Source organism: Ambystoma mexicanum, chromosome 10 (genome assembly GCF_040938575.1).
Source record: "Ambystoma mexicanum isolate Mex_15411 chromosome 10, UKY_AmexF1_1, whole genome shotgun sequence".
In the NCBI taxonomy this organism is placed as follows: domain Eukaryota; kingdom Metazoa; phylum Chordata; class Amphibia; order Caudata; family Ambystomatidae; genus Ambystoma; species Ambystoma mexicanum.
Window position 1 is genome coordinate 1,513,196,163 of NC_090932.1, and position 18,768 is coordinate 1,513,214,930.

The 18,768-nt window shown below is 49.3% G+C and overlaps 1 protein-coding gene across 1 annotated transcript in view; it reads left to right on the forward strand.

Annotated features, from left to right (window-relative positions):
* Positions 1–18,768, forward strand: part of ATP6V0A2 (ATPase H+ transporting V0 subunit a2) — a 721,136-nt gene that overhangs the window by 202,591 nt on the left and 499,777 nt on the right. Inside the window, exon 7 of the mRNA XM_069619692.1 lies at positions 8,228–8,310. Within this exon, the coding sequence (XP_069475793.1) occupies positions 8,228–8,310 (83 nt within the window). The remainder of the gene's footprint in view (positions 1–8,227; positions 8,311–18,768) is intronic.

The following is an 18,768-nucleotide window of genomic DNA, read 5'->3' on the forward strand; positions in this document are numbered from 1 at the left end:
AGCCCATATGCAAGCCTGAATCTCTGGGGCCACTAACAACACAGGCAAACTCTTTAAAATCCGCAAGGAACGCGCCAATCCCACTGCAGTCTCCACTTCTCCCCTGCCAATCCCTGACCCTCTGTTCTTCACTGGCCTCCCACTTCTTAAACAAAACTCAGGACATCCTGTCTGCACTCACCTCTACTCCCCTCTCTCATCCCTCCCCAGCTCTCAGGCCTCCCTTGGTCCCCCTCTCCCCATCCCTCCTACTCTCCTCTTTCTCGCCTATAGCACTGGATGAGGTCTCTAGTCAAGTCCTCTCTATGAAAGTCTCCTCCAAACAGGTGCTCCCCTGCACCTTCAGAACTATCAAGGACAACATTGCCTCCCTTTTGCCAGCCTTGGCTGATTTCTGTAACCACTCCTTTGCCACTGGCTCCTTCCTGCTACCCCTCAAGCACTCCCTTGTTCATCCTCTCCTCAAAAAGCCCTCTGCTCACCCCTCCTGCCCGGCAAACTACAGCCCTATCTCCATTGCGCCATTCCTGGACAAACCCCTGGAGAAACTGGTCTTCTCCCAACTGATCCAACAATCTGAATTTGTTGGTTGTCTCCATGACCACCAATCTGGCGTCAGAGCAGCCAGAGGCACAGAAACTGCTCTACTGAACACCTGTGAAGAATTGCTCTCAAATCTTTATTTCAACTCTCCATCCGTTCTCATCCTTCTGGATCTTTCCTCTGCCTTCGACACAGTCAGTCATGCCACCCTGACAAATCAGCTCTGTGACATCCTTGGCATCATGGGCCTGGCACTGGACTGGTTGACCTTATTCCTCTCTGACCGGCCTTTGCAGGTTGAACTGGGCCCTTTTATCTCCCCTATCCTAGTCCCTGCCTGCGGCATCCCTCAAGGCTCTATCCTCTCGCCATGGCTCTTCAGCATCTACCTTGCCCCTTTGGGCCACTTGATCTCCTTCTCTCCTCACTTCCAGTGTCATGCAGGCGACACGCAGCTCTCCTTCAAGCTTCCCTCTACTGCCTCCTCTTCCCCCTCTCTGATCCCTGACTACTATTCAGTCATGGTGTGCCCCAAATGATCTCTGCCTTAATGCCAATAAGACTGAGATCCTTTTCATTGGGACACCAGCTCCCTAGTTCCCTCTTACCCTCTGGCCACCTCTATCGGCCCCCTCCCATTACGCTCATGTGAGGCTTGTTGTCATCTTTGACTCCTCTCTCTCCTTCTCTCCTCACATAGCTGACCTTGCCAAGGTAGCCAACTATCAGCGCACCTCCTCAGAGGCATTCTCCCTTTCCTCACCTTTCCCCAGAAACGCCATATCTTCATAGCTCTGGTCCTCTCTAGGCTGAACTACTGCAACAGCCTCTTCCTCACTCTTCCTTTTTCCTCTCTTAGCCCTGTTAGACTTACCCAGAACAGGACTGCAAGACTTATCCTTGGCCTCAAGCCTAGAGACTGTATCTCTCCAGCCCTAAAATCTCTACACTGCCCCCCCGGTTGTTGCTAGGATCAAGTTCAAGACCCTCTGCATCATTTTGGGGCCCTGCTACATCTAACTCTCTCTCCCTAAATACCTCTCTGCTAGAGTCCTTTGGTATTCTAGCTCCAACTCTGTGTATCAGATGCTTCTCTAAGTAGAGAGTGGGGGGGTAGATCCCTCTCCTCCGCAGGAGCCTCCCTCTGGAATGGTCTCCCTGCCCCTCTCCGGCTGGAGCCGGATCTCCTCATGTTCCGGAAGCTCTTCAAGACCCTCCTTTTCTCTTCTTCCTTCTCTCTCCCCTGCTAACACCCCTGTTTGATGCAGTGACTGGCTGCCTGGTTCCCTCTGAGTTCTACAGGGAACCAGCCCCCCGCCCAGTCCACCCCCTCCTCGCACTTAGCATGTGGACCCTCACCCCCTGCACTCCTTGCAATCCCTGGCACTTGCCCTCCTGGCTTCCCTTAGCACTCGCCTATCCCCTGTGGCCCTCCCGCCCCCCTGCACCCACCTTTCACTTGCACTCTCTTCTTTACCCTTCACTTCCCTTCCCACCTTAGCACTTCGCATCTTGTGCAGACCGGCACCGCTCCCCTCCCTCCTCCAGCACTTCTTGTTCCTGCACTTGCACAATCCGAATGTCACAAGGCCTAGTAGGACCGTTAATGTTATCTTACTTCCTTGCCCCTATTGTCTTGGAGCGCCTTCAAACACCATTTGTTTGTTGTATAGGTGCCTTAAAAATATCCAATAAATAAATAGAAAACCTGACTTTAGGGCACGGTGCCCTACACCATCTTTGGGCTGGACTTCTTAAGTGTTGTCGAATTATTTTGGCGTTACTCTTACTCTAAGGTGTCTCTATGGAACTTTATACATCCGAAAACCTACCTGTTTTACTCTGGTTCTTAAAACAAATGCTTTGTTTCTTCGCCTAAGGGTGAACGTATATATCGGTTTTATAGTAAGTGTGTGACAATATTTTCCTAGAGGTTTCCTTTGTGTGGTGTGTATTTTAAAGGCATAACAAATCAATGTATATGTTTTTACTTGCCTGTCTAACTGGAATTATTGGTGGTGTTCTGTGTGGACTCATTGTAGTGCTAGACCACTCTCCCGCTCCCTCTTAAATCTAAGACTTACCGTTATGCTACCTACGTCAATTGGGCTTGACTAGGCTTAAGTGCCTTTGCTGTTCACCATGATAGGTTGGCCTCCCAAAGTCCACCCCAGAGTTCATCTGAACAGGCATCAAAACATCTGTAGAGCCACGGGTTGCACATTCCTTCACTATAACTTTCCACATGCCTTACTTGGAACTGTGACGAATCCTGCGGAGTCCTCACAAAGACCCTACCTAAAGTCTCCTCCCAGGTGGCCAGGGAAAGGCAGACGCTTTCTGTTCCTGACCTTGGGTGTGGTGTTCTGCGGGAGGATCACCAGGGAGGAAAAAGGGGCCAGGAAATAAGAGGACTCCTTTGGACGAGGCGTGGTATTTATCTTTCTCCAGGGATGAAATGCCAGTAATATCAATATCTGTAATGGCTTGTTGCAAGAGAGAGCTTTTAACCCCCCAAGTTGAACATCTTAATATGGTTGTAAACATTCATAGACCCTTGGGCATTGAAAGAAATGAAACCCCTTTTAAAGACAGGAGTCTCATAAAACTGGATGCTTCCCTACACCCCAAAGGAATAGTAAAGAAAGGTCATAAAATAATAGCAATTTAGACTTTAAAAATCTTTATTTCTCTGTAAAGCCGAGTATGTCAAATTATCCTTGTGCTAGCCCTTTAAGGAACATGGTTAGGAAATGAAATGATCATGAAAACAACATTCCCATTAGAGAAACTGATTTTTACAGTATTGACTCCAAGTCCCATAACTCCCAAAGTACTAGGGCGAAGAAGAGGGCTGAAGAGGAACAAAACTGCAAAGTGCAGCTTGTTAATGGACATGACACACACCCGGGGGAGACTAGGAGGCTTAAAAGGCCCTCTCAGGTGCAGGACATTAGTAGGAAAGCAGTTGTCATAGGTGGAGGAGTTGTGAATGCTCCACATTGCAGCAGAAGCAGAGACTGGAGGTGGAAGAGGACGCCGGGACCACTGTCAAATGTCGAGCAGTAGCCAGTCCTGAGAGGGTCTTCACCTCCAGAAGCCTTAATTGCAGAGGCCGCGCATGGGAAGCATCAGAGAGGGAAGCCTGCCCCATGGAGACCTGATTTGCAGAGGCTGCGCTGCAGGAAGCGGCAGTTTGACAGGTTTTCCCCACAACAAGGCTGTCTCCAGTGGCGGGTGAGCACTGGAGAGCCTTTGGAGCAGAGGTAGCTCTGTGCGAGTGGCGCAGGCAGCGGCAGACTGTAAGTAGCATATGCCAGACCATGAGGAGCCGCTGAAGCAGAGGACCTGGGAGCAACGATGGAAACGGATGCACACGCCATAACTGGTGAGTTCACTAAGCTTTTGTGACACCGGAAGTGCTCTGTAACCGCTCGCGTGCTCAGTACAGGTACTTTTACAACAGAAAGCAATTGCGTAGACGGAAAACCACAAAAGTAGGCAATTTTGAATGCCGAACTGACAGAAAGCAGAGAAAGCATTATTTTGTGAAAAACTGACTGTGTTTTTAAGCATGCAGGTTTGTTTGAAAGCCAGTACCAAGAGAAGACAATTTCAGAACCCAATACAAACTACCAGTGCCCAAGCCAAAAGAAAGTTAAAGCAAGGCAGTTTAAAACAAACACACATTGCCAAAGTCAAGAGGGGGCACATAGGGATTCAAAAGTTTGAAAATCTAGTTGCCCATGGTTAACGAAGTGCATAAACGAAGCTGGTGAAAACCCACATTGCCAAAGCCAAAGAAGAGATAGAGTGAAACCATATTATTGTAAGTATTTGATTAATGAAGAATTGGGGAAACAAAAGTGGCAAGAAGGCTGCCCTTCTGATAAAGGATATTCAGGAGTGGAACATAACTCGGAGGATTTGGAAATCACAAAAGTGTAATAAAGAGCACCAATGTGAATCCTAATACGTGGTGTTATGAAGCCAGAGGCATCGCAAAGTTGTTGTAAACTGATCTTAAACACAGAAGCACATGTTTCGTGTACTTTCCTGGGCTGGCAGGGGAGTACACTAGGTCAGAGGTTGTGGTAACACTTTATCATGTTCGGGCAGGGGAGTATACCCAAACAGAGAACATTGAAGTAGTAGGCCTGGCATGGGAGTAAACCAGGTGGAAGTTGATGAAGTGCTATAAAGTGGTGTTAACGAATCATCCTGACAAAACTTAATTGCTGAAGAAAGTGTTGTATAAACTGCTGTGGAAGTGTATAATTGTTTCTAAACAAATATGTGGTTGAAGAATAATCCTGACAAAGACCATTTATTTTCATCCTACTGAATTCAAAAATTGTTCGGGGTTTATGCGAAGAAGATTGTTTTTCTTAAAAGGAAGAAACCTTGTTGAATATTTCTGAAGTGTTGGAACTTTCTGTTGCTAAGTGGAAATCAAAAGAACTGCATTGGAACTTTGATACAAGACAGGATTTCCTTAAACTATTGAACAGAATCCTGCTTCAATCTGGGGAAGGGAAATTCACCCAGATTATAAGGAGGGACAGTTATTATATTGTAGCTTTACTGTTATGTTTGTTGCTTTTGTACTGCCATATATTACCTTGTTGAGTTGTTGTATGTACAAGTGTGAGGGACAGAAACCTTTTGTTAGTGTTTTCTTTAGTTTATTTTAGGCAGGGAAATCCTCATTGGGTTAGGGATAGTGAGGTATTTATGAGTTAATAAAATGGCATCTTTTGAAAAACCTTCACAAAGTTGTCCGTCTCATATTTCTGACCCCACAAAGAACACTGTACTCTTTCCATACTGCATGCTACTGCTTTATATTTTATTTATTATTTTTTTTTATTTATTTGTTTATTTGTAATGCGCTGAACTGCTCGCAAGCATCGGGGAGCATACGTGGAGACACGGACAGACAGTGATGGACAGAACAATAACGGGACACTTCATTGTACATCAGGATTAGGCCATCAAAGGACGTGGGGTCTTATCTAGGATTACTCAAAAAGCATGGTTTTGAGTTTTTTACGGAAAGAATATAGGTTAGATTCTAGTCTGAGGCTTGTCGGTAGTTTGTTCCAGAAAGCTGCCGCACGTGTGTGGAATGTTCTTCCTAGACCTAGTTCTTTTTTGAATTTAGGAGTTATCAGTCCCTTGGCTTCAGATCTTAATGTTCTGGTAGGGTTGTAGGGTGTTAGTTTGGTCTTGAGGTAGGCAGGGGCTTTTCCATAAAGGCATTTATGGGTTAGACACAAGGACTTGAATTGTACGCGGTCTTCCATTTTCAACCAATGTAGGTCTGGTCTGGCTTCGCTGATATGGTCTCTCCTTAGTTTTTGTTTGATAACTCTTATCGCCTGATTTTGAATCAGTTGGCACTTGTGTAAGCTTTGTTTGCTGGCACCAGCAAGGAGTGCGTTACCATAGTCCAAGCGCGATAAAATGGTGGCTCTGGCTATAGTGGCGCACTTTTTCTCATTGAGAAGGGGCCTAATTGCTTTGAGGAGTCTGATATAGTAGTTGCAGTTTTTGCTGACATACACGGCTTGAGCATCTGCAATGAGTGTAGCTTTCAAGATCATGCCAAGTGTTTTGACTTTACCAACTACATCAATGCAGGATTCCTTGATTTGGAATGCCTTGTAGTCAGATGTCAGTTTAGCGCGAGCCTGGGTGGATCCTAATATCATTAACTCGGTCTTGTTGCTGTTAAGGCACCTCCAATTATTGTTCATCCACTCTTCTATATTCTTATAGATGGTATTCAATGTAATACTGTCTTTAACGTAATCACCGCTCAATTTCATAACTAGCTGGGTGTCGTCAGCATAGTTAGTGAAAAATACTTGAAGTTGTTCCAGTAATTCACACAGGAGGCGTATGTAGATATTAAAGAGCAGCGGTGATAAGCTGGCTCCCTGAGGAACTCCACACGAGATGTTATGTTCAGTTGAAAATGTGTCTCTCCAATGGACACGTGAAATTCTGTTCTCTAGAAAAGAGGTGAGGCAGCTTATTGCTTCATTGGAGCAGTTTGCCGTTTTTGCTAGTGCTTGTTGTAAGAGTTGGTGGTCTAACAAGTCAAATGCCGCATTTAGGTCTAAAAGCACTAGTAATCCGATTTTACCTTTGTCCATGATTTCCAGCATTTTTGTTTGTAAGTCTAGCATTGCTGTCTCTGTGCTATGTGCTGCTCTAAAGCCGGATTGTTGCGGAGGTAAGAACTCATTTTTATCTATGTATTCCTGTAGTTGAGCTGTAGCGATTTTGTCCATGACCTTAAGGGTGAAATTGCAGTGGTTTATTTTGCCAGTGGGGTAATGGTGACTTTTTTTATATTAACTGCCACTGTTTTATCTCTGAAAGATGAATTTCCAATTTTAGTAAATAATGGGGCGAAAATGTCTGTTCAAGAATGATTTTCGGTGGAAGCTTGTTCTCTCCGCACAGGACAACGGTTTCATAGATGCCAGTGTTTTCTTCATGGTATCAATAGAAATTTGTTGAAATTGGAATTTCTCTATCCCCATGTCAGTCGTCATTTCGACTGAAGGGTTAGGTTGTGGCTTGGTCTGAGGGGCGGATGCAATTCGTTCTCTCGCTTTGATGATTTTATTGGCGAAAGCGGTCTGAGTGTTATCACATTCTAGTTGGGAGGGATTGAAATTGGGAACCAGGGCCTGGGGTTTGTCGATAGATTTTAGTATGTCGAAGAGTTTGCCTGCTGAGCTTGCAGGTGCTTCAATTTGACTGTTGAAATAATTCCTTTTGGCTTCATTAATGCGGTTCTTATATGATTTTTCTAGTGACTTCCAACTAATCTTATTGTCGTCTGTAGGTTTTTTTTGCCATTGAGCTTCTCCAAGGTTTTTTTCCTTTTTAAGTTTGGTCAGTTCTGGTGTATACCATTTTTGATAGTTGGAATTGGGCCTGACTGTTTTTTCGCGATTCAGTGCTTTTTGGTTTATCAAGCTTTACATCTGATGGTCATATTTGCTTATGATGGTGTCACAGTAGTCTGTTTCCTTAATGTCGGCCAGGATTCTGTTAACACAGGATTGTAAATCTGTGCTTTTGATATTTTTTAATGTTTCTTGAGTAAACTTACTTGGCATCGTTACCAGGTTTTTTTGCTAACTGAGGGATCAATAGATTGAAAACTACTTTGTAATGGTCAGACCATATACAGGGAGTAGTGGTAACATTGTTTGTTTCGATGTTATTGGAAATAACCCAGTCCAATTTGTGGCCATTAGCCATGGTAGGGACATGGTTTAGTACATTATGATCTGCTCTGGAGGGACATTGGCTTTTGTAACATTCAAACATAACTTACTTTTGTTTCTACATGTGCCAGAGCTATATGTAGTATATTGTGCAGAAAACAACACATCAGAAACTATGCGTTAACTTCCCAATGTCAATTGGTTCTTAGAATGTGCTATGCACACATCCTGAGTTGACGTTAATGGAATTTGAAACTATGAACCTTGTAGAGTGCAAATCCAATGTACAATGGAGGGCAAACATTTCCACCTTCAATTATTTTTTGGGAGCAAGACGTGTGCTGTATGAATTGCTTTCTCTATCTCTGTAAAATATAGTACTGTTCTTCTGTGTTTTGCCTGGAACACCCTAAAGAACATTTCTCTTTTTTTAGGGTGAGTTTAAAAAGCAGTTTGTGTTTTTAATATCCCACTGGGGTGATCAGATTGGCCAGAAAGTTAGAAAGATATGTGATTGGTAAGTAAACATTCATTTTGTATTTCCATTTCTGTTAGCTGAAGTATGCAACTAAGTGTATATTTGCACTTAATCAGAACATTGACATGATCTGTTTGGGTATAATTCGTTTGTACTAGCGATGAAAAAACGGATGTGCCTACCCTTCAGTTAGTGTTGGTGTAATCTCTTCCAGTACATCAGCTGTAGATAATAGCACCGCTGAGCCATTTCCTGCGGTTAAACAGCCTTCACGCTGTCTTATGTCTAGCGTTCAAAGATTGGTGGGCACATAAGTGCAATTCTCTGCTCATCTTTTGTATAACAAGGAACTATACAATAATGTCTTCCTTTGCATTAACATTATATACAAGTGAAGCAAGCACATATCTAAGCCAGGGAGGATAGTTCAGCTGCAACGTGCCTGCTTTGGAAGCAAGGCGGCACAGAGCCACACAGGTTCGATCCCCGGGTCTGCGCTTAGAAACCTCTGGGTATTAAGCATGTTAAAAATAACCTATCATATCATATCAATTGGTAAACATTTATCAAATGTTGAAAAGATAAAACCTATTGTATACAAATAATTTACAAGTTATAGCAAGTACAACTGTATCACAATCAAAACCTCTGTGTAGCACACTCTGTAGGGTGCATGTAGACTCTAGACAGTGCTCTTCTGATGTAAAATAGCTATGTAGTGCGAAAGAAACTTGACATACAAAAACAAAATCATGAATAATCCCCATGAAATGTCCATAAATAACACTGAGCCAAATTCATATTTTTTTGTTTGTTTTCCAAACCAATACAAGTGTATAAGTCGATTTGCTTCTGAAAGTTTCATTGGTTCACATGAAAACAGGACATGCTGTATTTACTTTGTTTCAGTGAGACTTAATTGGCATAACCGCAAGTTGAGTGGAATGATGCACCCAATGCTTTTCATTTGCAATATACACAATTGTCAGAAGGAATTGTGATTTTACAAAGGACTCTGAGGCTAGGATTAAATACTTCTTCTTTAATGCTACTTAAACTGCTGCAGCAAATTACAAACAACTTAAAGGAAAAACATCACTGCAGACGATGTCACAGAACTGTATCAGCACATAAGTTCACTGCACCATGCCAGCATCCTCCTTTTTGGCAAGTTGGCACCAAAGAAGAGGGTCCTTGTTGTTTTTTGCATATCCCATTTCTCCAACAGGGAGACAGATGTCCAGCAGGCCATGGTCATCATCCAGCAGACTATAGGCCTCATTACGGGTCTGGCGGTAACCCGTCTGGTGATACTGGCGGGTTGCCGCCGGACCCGTAAAAAAATTACCAGGGGAAGGCCACCAGGGGGCGCAGGCAGGATGGTCGCCTGAGCTTCGAGCTCCGTACCCAGCTTCGGGAGAACGACAGTGCTAGCACAGAACGAGGGTCCCATGACCTGCGAGACCCCCACCATACACTGTGGGAGCCTGTGGCCCCCCGCTACACCCAACTCGGGTGCCAATCCGACACCCCTGAGCCGAGTTCTACGGGCCTGAAAGTTCCCACGGCTCCTCCCCCACAGCTCGGCGCGGCGCACTGGAGGAGGCTGCAGCTGCCGCGCATACGCGGCCTCGGTTGGAGTGGGGAAGCCACGGGCGAGGAGGAGGCGGCGCCGCACGGAGGAAGAACCCGAGGCCGTACACCCGCAGCGCATCGGGGCTTCCCGCCCCGGCCCTAGATAGTGGGCACGGTTCTGGCAGAGCGCGACTGACGCGGCCCAACGCAGGAGAGGCCTGAATCAGAGAGGGCCCACGGAACAGCAACGCCGCCGGGGGGCCGACGCGGGCCGTGTCCCAGAGTGATCCCGGGACCCCCAGAGCCAAGTGAAAAGAGAGGGCCACCGGCCCACAGGGCAGCAACATCGCCAGGGGGCCGATGCGGGAGTGTGCCCCCCCGACCTCCCCTCTTCTGATCCCACCGGGCGGCAACCGAGGGTGATCCCGGGACCCCGGAGCCGAGTAAAAAAGAGCAGTGTCGGGGCCCTGGAAATTGGATGCCCGCACCCTCTCCACATTGAGCGGACCTACAGGCCACCAGGAGGCCACCGTCGCACAGCGACCCATGGGGTCCGAGAACCTGGGGGCCGAAGCGGGAGCGCGCCACCCCCAATACGCACTTGTGATCCAAAGCCCCCTAGCCGCAAAACCACCACCACAGGGGGAACTGACAGGTCCGGACAAGCCAGACACGCACTGGGACGACCACGGAAAACACGCTACCCCCCCGCCTCGCCAATAGCAGGTGGCCAAAACAAGCCTCCCATGAGTTGGAAAGAAAACCTGTCGAAATACCAATTTGTGGCCAGCGAGAACGTCATGGCGACCGGGGGCCCCTCCACCGCACCCCCAGACCTGGGTGCTATCCAGAATAATATTCAGACGATTCTGGAGGAGATCCGCGGGATAAGGACGGACATGGGAGCCAAATTGGCGGACCTCACGACTAAAGTCACCACCTTGGAAGATCGAATGGAGGGAGTCGAAAACAATCCGCTCTCCACTACTCTCCTTGAGACCCAAATGGAAATCAGATTCCGGGACATGGAAAGACGCGAAGAGGAACTCGGGCTCAAGGGGGACGATAAGGAGAACAGGGAGAGAAGGAATAACCTGCGTATTTTTGGTTTAGTGGAGGCCGAGGGAGAAACCATACAAGGCCTTGAGGGCAAAGTACATGAAAACGTAAGGATTGTCTTGGGGGCGGACGTTGAAGGTGCGATTCAGTTTGACAGGGTCCATCGGGCAGGAGGAGGGGGCAGAGGCCCGCTTTCGGTCCTGGCCCGGCTACACTATTACAAGGACAAAGCTAAATTTCTGGAAAAAGCGAGGAACCTTGGCAATATTCAATACGGTGACTCCAGGGTGTCCATCTTTCAGGACCTGTCGGCTCTCACCCTGTCAATGAGAAGGAAATGTGGAAACCTCACAAGATGGCTTCAGGGAAAGAGGGTCCGATACCGCTGGGGGCACCCCTTCAGTTTGGAATTTGAATGGCTGGGGGAGAAACATCACCTGGTATCTGAGGAAGACATTCAAAGAGCCACGGACGACCTGGTCGGCGACCAGGCAGGCCACTCAAGCGGCCAAGATGGAAGAGCCCGAGACCCTCGAGGGGCCCCGACAGACTGGGACAGCTTAGCGGCAAATCTAAAGTCAATGGGGCCCGGAAATTTCGGAAAACCAGGCTCCCGTCAACGACCTCCGAGGATCACCCGAAGCCATAACAGCACCGCCCTTCCGAAGGTCGAGGAAATCCTATGATGAGCATCGGTCCCAGGATCTGGCAGTAAGGGGTCCTGGGTCCCGGGGGGGCCACGCCTGGGCGCCGCGTTGGCGCGACATGCGGCCCGTTGGTTTGGAGGGCGGGCAGAACTTTATTAAATGTTAGCTGTTTTGTTGTGATGACCCACGTAGAAAGTCTGAGTTTTTGGAGTTTACAGGCTGAAGCGGGGGTTCAGGGTTCCAGAATTCCACCTCGGTCATTTGCACCGAGGATTTGGTGGGGTAGACCTATATTGATTCCAAGACTTGAGATTCCCTAATACAAAAAATCCCGGGGCTGGGGTTAGAGTCCTTGGTGGGTCGTTGACCAACCACGACACTTGTTGGGGGACGTGGACGAACGCCCTACATTACAAGGGAAGGGGGGGGGGCAGAAGGGGAGGCTTGGGCTTGGGGGGGCGGGGGTGGAAGGATTAGCGAAAGAGATGGGGAGGAAGGGGGGGAACCAGTTCAAATCACAGATACTTGCTTGGCTGCGGGCTGTGAAACGCAGATGTTACGAGGGGTTCAAGGTGCACATTCCAAAAGACGATAATGATTGAAGGAAGGATAGGCACGCTGAACGTCAAGGGTCTTAATTCCCAAAATAAGAGGTCCCTCACGAGCAACATGTTCCACAAACAACATCTAACCGTCCTCTTTCTACAAGAAACACACTACAAACAGGGAAGGGAATCCAGAATTAAGGGGAAGGACATTGGTTCCAATTACTGGGCCTCACATGCGAACTCCAAGAAGGAGGGGGTAGGTATTCTCCTGGGGAGGGCGTTCCATCTCACGGGGGTAGAAACTAAGTGAGGTTTTGGGGGCCGATTCTTAGGCGTCAAGGGGTTCTGCGAGGGACAACGCATCACCCTGGCCACCTTATACGCGCCCAATTCAGGGCAAGTGCAGTTCCTCACTCAGATCCTTAATGTCATGGATGAATGGGCAGAAGGGGCCATGATACTGGGCAGGGATTTCAACCTGGTAGCTGACCCCCGTCTGGACTGGTGGTCTGCCAGGGGAGGGGGGCCCAAGGGGATTTCCAAGGATAACCTGGCCCTGCACGCCCTCTTGAGAGACCATTATTGGGTGGACGTCTGGCGCAGGGCATATCCGGGTCAGGGAGGTTACACCTTTTTCTCTCCCCCACACTATACCTACACTAGAATTGACCTCATGCTAATCTCTGAGGAGGGGACGGGGTGGTTCAACAGCCAAGCGTAGAGGCCATAACGTGGCCGCACCATGAATTGCTTATGGCTGACTGGTCACTGCCTGTCGCCCCAAGATCCTCTCGTTGGCGGTGCAACGACACGCTTCGTAGGGACCCCGTATTCCGGGATTTTATGAAACAAGAAATGTCGGCCTACTTTGAGACGAATGATAATGGCGAGACCGACATGTCCACAGTATGGGAAGCCGGAAAAGCCACTTTTAGGGGTCTCCTAATAGCATAGGGCTCGAGGCGTAAACAGAAGAGGGGCCTGATTGAGTGCAAACTCTGTGCAGAGTTGGGGGTCTTGCGGGCTAGACTGGGCGTTCCCGGAATAGACAGAGAGGCACTCCTAGAGGAAATGCAGGGCAAAAGACAAGAGCTACACACGGTTCTTATAGGGAAGGTTAAGAAAATGCGGTACACCAAGCAAAAATACTATGAACGGGAAGACAGGGTGGGGACTCTTTTGGCACAAAGATCCCGGGGCTGCAGGGTGGAAAGGGGGGTTGCCCAGCTTAGCGATGGGGAAGGCAGGATTCACAGGGGCCGGGAGGAAATAGCGGACTGCTTCGCTGACTATTACAGCAAACTTTATTCCAGGCAAGCAGGCGAATCACTGGAAGATATCTCAGCCTACTTGGCGGAGCACCCCCTCCCCAAGCTATCCGACGAAGACATGGGGGCCCTTGAAGGGGAGATTTCAGAGGAAGAGGTGGAGAGCGCCATTAAGAGACTGAATGCAGGAAAGGCACCGGGTGGGGACGGCTACACGGCTGATTTCTATAAACAGACCCAATCGATCTTGGTGAAGCCCTTAGCCAAACTGTTCAATCAGATTAGGAGCCGAGACTCAATTCCACCGACGTTTCTGCAAGCCCTCATCACCGTCATACCCAAGTCCGGTAAAGACCAGACTGAATGTGGCTCCTATAGACCCATCTCACTCCTTAACCTAGATGCCAAGATTTTTACCAGAATCTTGGCCTCCAGACTTGAGATCTGCCTTCCAGGCCTGATACACCCTGACCAAGCGGGATTCGTATTCAACAGGCAGGGCTCTGATAACGTACGGAAGACACTCCATATACTTGCCACAGTGGGGGTCCGGGACGAGGGGGCTCTCCTACTGGCTCTCGATGTGGAGAAAGCCTTCGACAGGGTTAGCTGGGCTTTCATGGGGGAGGTTTTCGCATCTCTGGGGATGGGTCCTAGGTGGCTGGGGTGGATGGCCGCGCTTTACTCCTCCCCCTCGGCTAGAGTGGTGGCAAAGGGGACAGAATCAAGAGAGTTCCCCCTCCAACGGTGTACAAGGCAGGGATGTCTCCTGTCCCTGCTAATTTACGCACTAGTAATGGAACCCTGCCCAATCTCAGTCCGCAATGACGAGGCTATTAGGGGAGTTCAGATGGGAGACATGCAATGCAAAATCTGCCTCTTCGCGGACGACGCCCTACTCTACGTCACCAGACCGTCCCAAACAGTCCCCCGGTTATTACAGGGTCTCGCGCGCTATGGAGAGTTATCGGGTTATAAAGTCCATCTGGATAAGTCCGTGGCGTTTATGGGTGGGAACCTGTCAGATCCGGAGATGGCCTTTGTGAAAGGGCTCCCCTTTAGACGGACTGAAGAGGGATTCCGGTATTTGGGAGTACAGATTACGCGTGACCTTGAGGAACTGTACACAGCCAACTCCCCTCCCCCCCCTCTGGTCCGCAATCAGAAGAGATGTAGAGAGGTGGGCGGGATCGGGGCTCTCCTGGATGGCGCGCCTTAACCTCATAAAAATGGTTCTCCCAAAGTTTTTATTTCTCTTACAAATGCTCTCGGTGATAATCCCCAAGACCTTCTTTATAGAAACAAGGCGAGTCCTGCTCAACTTCCTCTGGTCGGGCAAAAAGCATAGGATCTCCTACGAAGTGTTGACTAGGGCTAAGGAAGATGGGGAGTGGGTTATCCTGACCTGGAAACGTACCACAGAGCTTCTCAGCTGAGGGTTTTGGCTGATCACTTCTCCCCAGATACGAAAAAACAATGGGTTGCTATGGATAACGGGCCCCTTGCCCCTGTCACAATAGAGGAATGGCTTTGGGTCCCGAGGAAGAATATCCCCAGAAGCGTCCTGAATCATCCAATCTTGAAGGTGCTGTGGTCCCTGTGGGGATAGGGAGGTTACTGTCGGTGGCTCACGACGTGGCCATCCCCGTTGAGCTGCATTTGGGCCCCTCCCTTCCTGGCCAAAATAGCAGAACCAGCGGCGTATCAGTCATGGTTCGAGGCAGGCCTTAGCAGGACCGGCCATCTTTGGGTGAAGGGTTCTTTTCTGCCCTTAAGTGACCTCGAGGAGGCCCTGGGAATTGGTACCCTGTCCCCCTTTTGCTACCTCCAGCTCAAGGGTGTCCTCACCGAGCCATCCTGGGTCGACACCCTCAGGAGGGATCTCACGGATTTCGAAAAGCTTCTCCTATCTGCGAGGGGCTCTAAGGGGATAATATCTCGCCTTTACAAACTCTTCCTGTTCTCTGTCCCCAGGGATCCTCAACCGGCGCGTACACGATGGGGTAAGGACCTAGGAGAGGAGATTGATGACGAGAGGTGGGCGGAGATGTGCAGGCGGGCCAACCGATCCACGGCCTCCCTCCAGTATCGCCATCAAGCCATCAAAATACTACACCGATGGCATTACCCCCCGCAGAGGATTGCCAGGATAAAACCAGGCAATGCTGCAAATGTAAGACCGAGAGGGGGGACTACATCCACATGTGGTGGGGATGCCCAGTGGTCCAAAACTATTGGGAAAAGGTACTTGCCTGGATCACGATTGTTTTTTTTGTTAACTCATGCTTACACATGCTATGTACTGTCGTACTACATGGATAAAACTCAAAAAAAAAATTACCGGCACCTGACTTCCCGGTAACACCGGGGTATTTCCCCGGCGGCCGGGATGTCAGGCACCAGTAATTTTGAAGTCCCCATTCCCATGGAGTCACATAGGACTCCATGGGAATGGGGACAACGGAAGCACCGGCATTAACGGTACCGGTGGGGGCGTGGCTACGAGAGCCATGTAGGAGGACGCGTTCCAGCGGAGCTCCCGAGATCCTGAACAGATCCGGGCAAATCAGTGCAGTACGACTGCTTATTGAATACCGACGATATGCATGCCAGCGTGTGAAGGTGCTACCCGAAGTACCGTGAACTTTTGGAGGTCATAGCAGCTACGACGGCTAAGATCGGAAAAGAAAAGTCGAGAGACGCTGAGAACAAAGGGCGATCCAAAATGGCCGACATAGGCCCGAGGCGGGATTGAAAAGAGTTGCGGGAAGACCCAACCAGGACAGCGTGTAGTGCGCCCACTCATAATTCGGTAGACCTGCACATCCTCAGAACCATGTCCAGTAAGGCAGTGCGACCTAAGGCGAAACAGCCCACGCTGGACGACTTCACCAAAACGTCCCCAGGCCCGGACGCCACCAAGAATAAGGATGCACCGGCCGTGGGTGGCGCGACGACTTCGAGCTCTAACCAAGAAATCCTGGCAGCGATTGCGGACCTGAGAGCGGCCTGGGAGTCGAAATTAGAACTGGCTGTCTCTGAATTAAAAACGGCATTGGACCTCAAAGTTGGGGAGGTCCAGGAGGACGTCAATCTACTGAGACAAGACGTTAGGGTCCTGGCGGAGCGCACAGAGTCCCTGGAAAAAGAAGTTGGCCCGAATACGGCGGACTGTGCCACCCACAAGGCAAAACTGCACGCCCTAATCCAAAGGGTGGGCAACTTGGAAAATAGAGTGGAGGAGGCGGAAGGACGGGCCCGTCGCAACAATATCCGCATTGTGGGCCTACCGGAAGGGACGGAGGGCCGTGACCCTACGGACTTTGTTGAGACCATGTTGCTGCAAGAGATACCCGGAGGGGCCTTATCCCAAGGCTTCGCAGTGGAGAGAGCACATAGAGCCCTAACGAGGAGGCCGCCTCCCGGAAACCCGCCCAGACCCATCATTGCCAAAATTCTTAACTATCGTGATCGGGAAAGAATATTAGAACATTTTCGAAAAGGAGGCACGATCAAGAGAGGAGCAGCAAACATCACGGCGTATCCGGATTACACCCTAGCTGTGCAGCGGAGCCGCATGAACTTTGGGACTGTGAAACGGAGGCTGAGGGAGGCAGGTTACAAATATATGTTGCTTTATCCTGCAAAACTGAAGGTCATACAGGCGCATAAAACTTTATTTTTCGAGACCCCAGAGGACGCCATGGAGTGGCTCGACGCACAGGGGTGCCCTCAAGAATCGGCGGACCGGCCCCAAAAGGACTCGGAGGAGCTGCGGAAGACGTAAAATGGCATGGACCCTGAGACTTGATTATAGTCGGTTCGGAACCTTCGATATGGAAGGTCAGTTGGTTGTACTGTTTGTCACAAACATTGAGATTATCATTGAACGGGAGCCCCATGGAGCGATACTCTCTCCCCACAATAGCTTAGGTTAGGTGGCCATTAGGGCAACCTCACCCTACTGGGCTCCGTGCACGGACCGGTGTTTGCGGAACCAGATGTGGGGGTGCCTGAGCTCTTTTGTTGAAGCTGGGCAACAGTTGGGGTGTGTGGTGTTGGGGGGAGGGTGGGAGAGGGAGGGGAAAGGGAGTTGGAGTTTGGTTGTGTGTGTGGTTAGTTTGGGAATGAGCTTATTCGCGGAGTGGCTGCAGTGGGACGCCTTCTGTGTCACGAGCACCGCTGGAGGTTCCCGTAAGTGGGGTGGGAAGACACATAGCTGCCATGGGTGACCTCAAGATTGCCACCTGGAACGTCCGAGGCCTCAATAGTTACCTGAAAAGAAATAAAGTCATGTTGTATCTTAAACGACAGAAGATCGACATTGCCCTACTACAAGAAACGCACCTGGCCCAACATAAATTAGACCTTGTAAAGAAAAAATGGGGTGGTACAGTGGTGGGCTCCCCGTACTCGGCCTATGCCAGAGGTGTGCTGATCTGGGTGGCCCCGCATGTCCCACTCAGAATTGTACGAGAGGAGGTAGACACGGAGGGTAGGCTGGTAATACTGAGGGTACTGATTGAGAACAGAGGACTGAGTATTATTAATACATATGCCCCCAATCAGAATACTGCTGTATACTTCAGGACTCTATGTACACGCCTGGGCCCGTGCGCAGGGGAACCGATTATCTGGGGGGGGACTTTAACTGTGTTCTTGACCCCAAGATAGATAGGTCCGACAGTAAAGTAGACAGGCCCACCCCAGCGGCCAGGGCTCTACGGGTACTATTAGACGACTATGGACTAGAAGATGTCTGGAGATTGAAACACCTCACGGCCTTGCAGTACTCTCATTATTCGGCCCCTCAACAGTTGCACACGAGACTAGATTACTTCTTTGCTACGCCAGAAGTGGTGATAACAACTACACAGGTTGAATACAGAGCGAGGGTCCTGTCGGACCATTCGCCCTTGGTGATGGCCTGGCAATATGGCCGCCCCAGAGGGCGGATTCCAACATGGCGCCTTCGGGCGGAGGCGCTCAGAGACCCGGTCTTTAGAGAAGATATTAGAGAGACGATTACAAGGTATTTTGAGGAGAACACGGGCAGTGTGGATTCGGCTGGTACACTTTGGGAGGCCTTCAAGGTGGTAGTGAGGGGCGACGCTATTTCTAAATCAAAGGGCCTTCAGGGGGGGGGTTTAGCGGAGCTGGAGAAAGTGGAGAAAGAATTGGAGCGTGAATGTACCAGAGGGGGAGGGGACACAGACCTAGTACTCGAATTACAACAACGATGCTCAGAGCTTTGGGAGCGGCTTTGTGACCTCAATTACAGGAAATACGTGGAGAGGCAACATGCAGGAGGTGACAAAACTGGTTGCCTACTGGCATGGCTTTATAAGAGGGAAACCCCCAGGGCCCCGGTCATGATGATAGAAAGGGAAGACGGAGAGG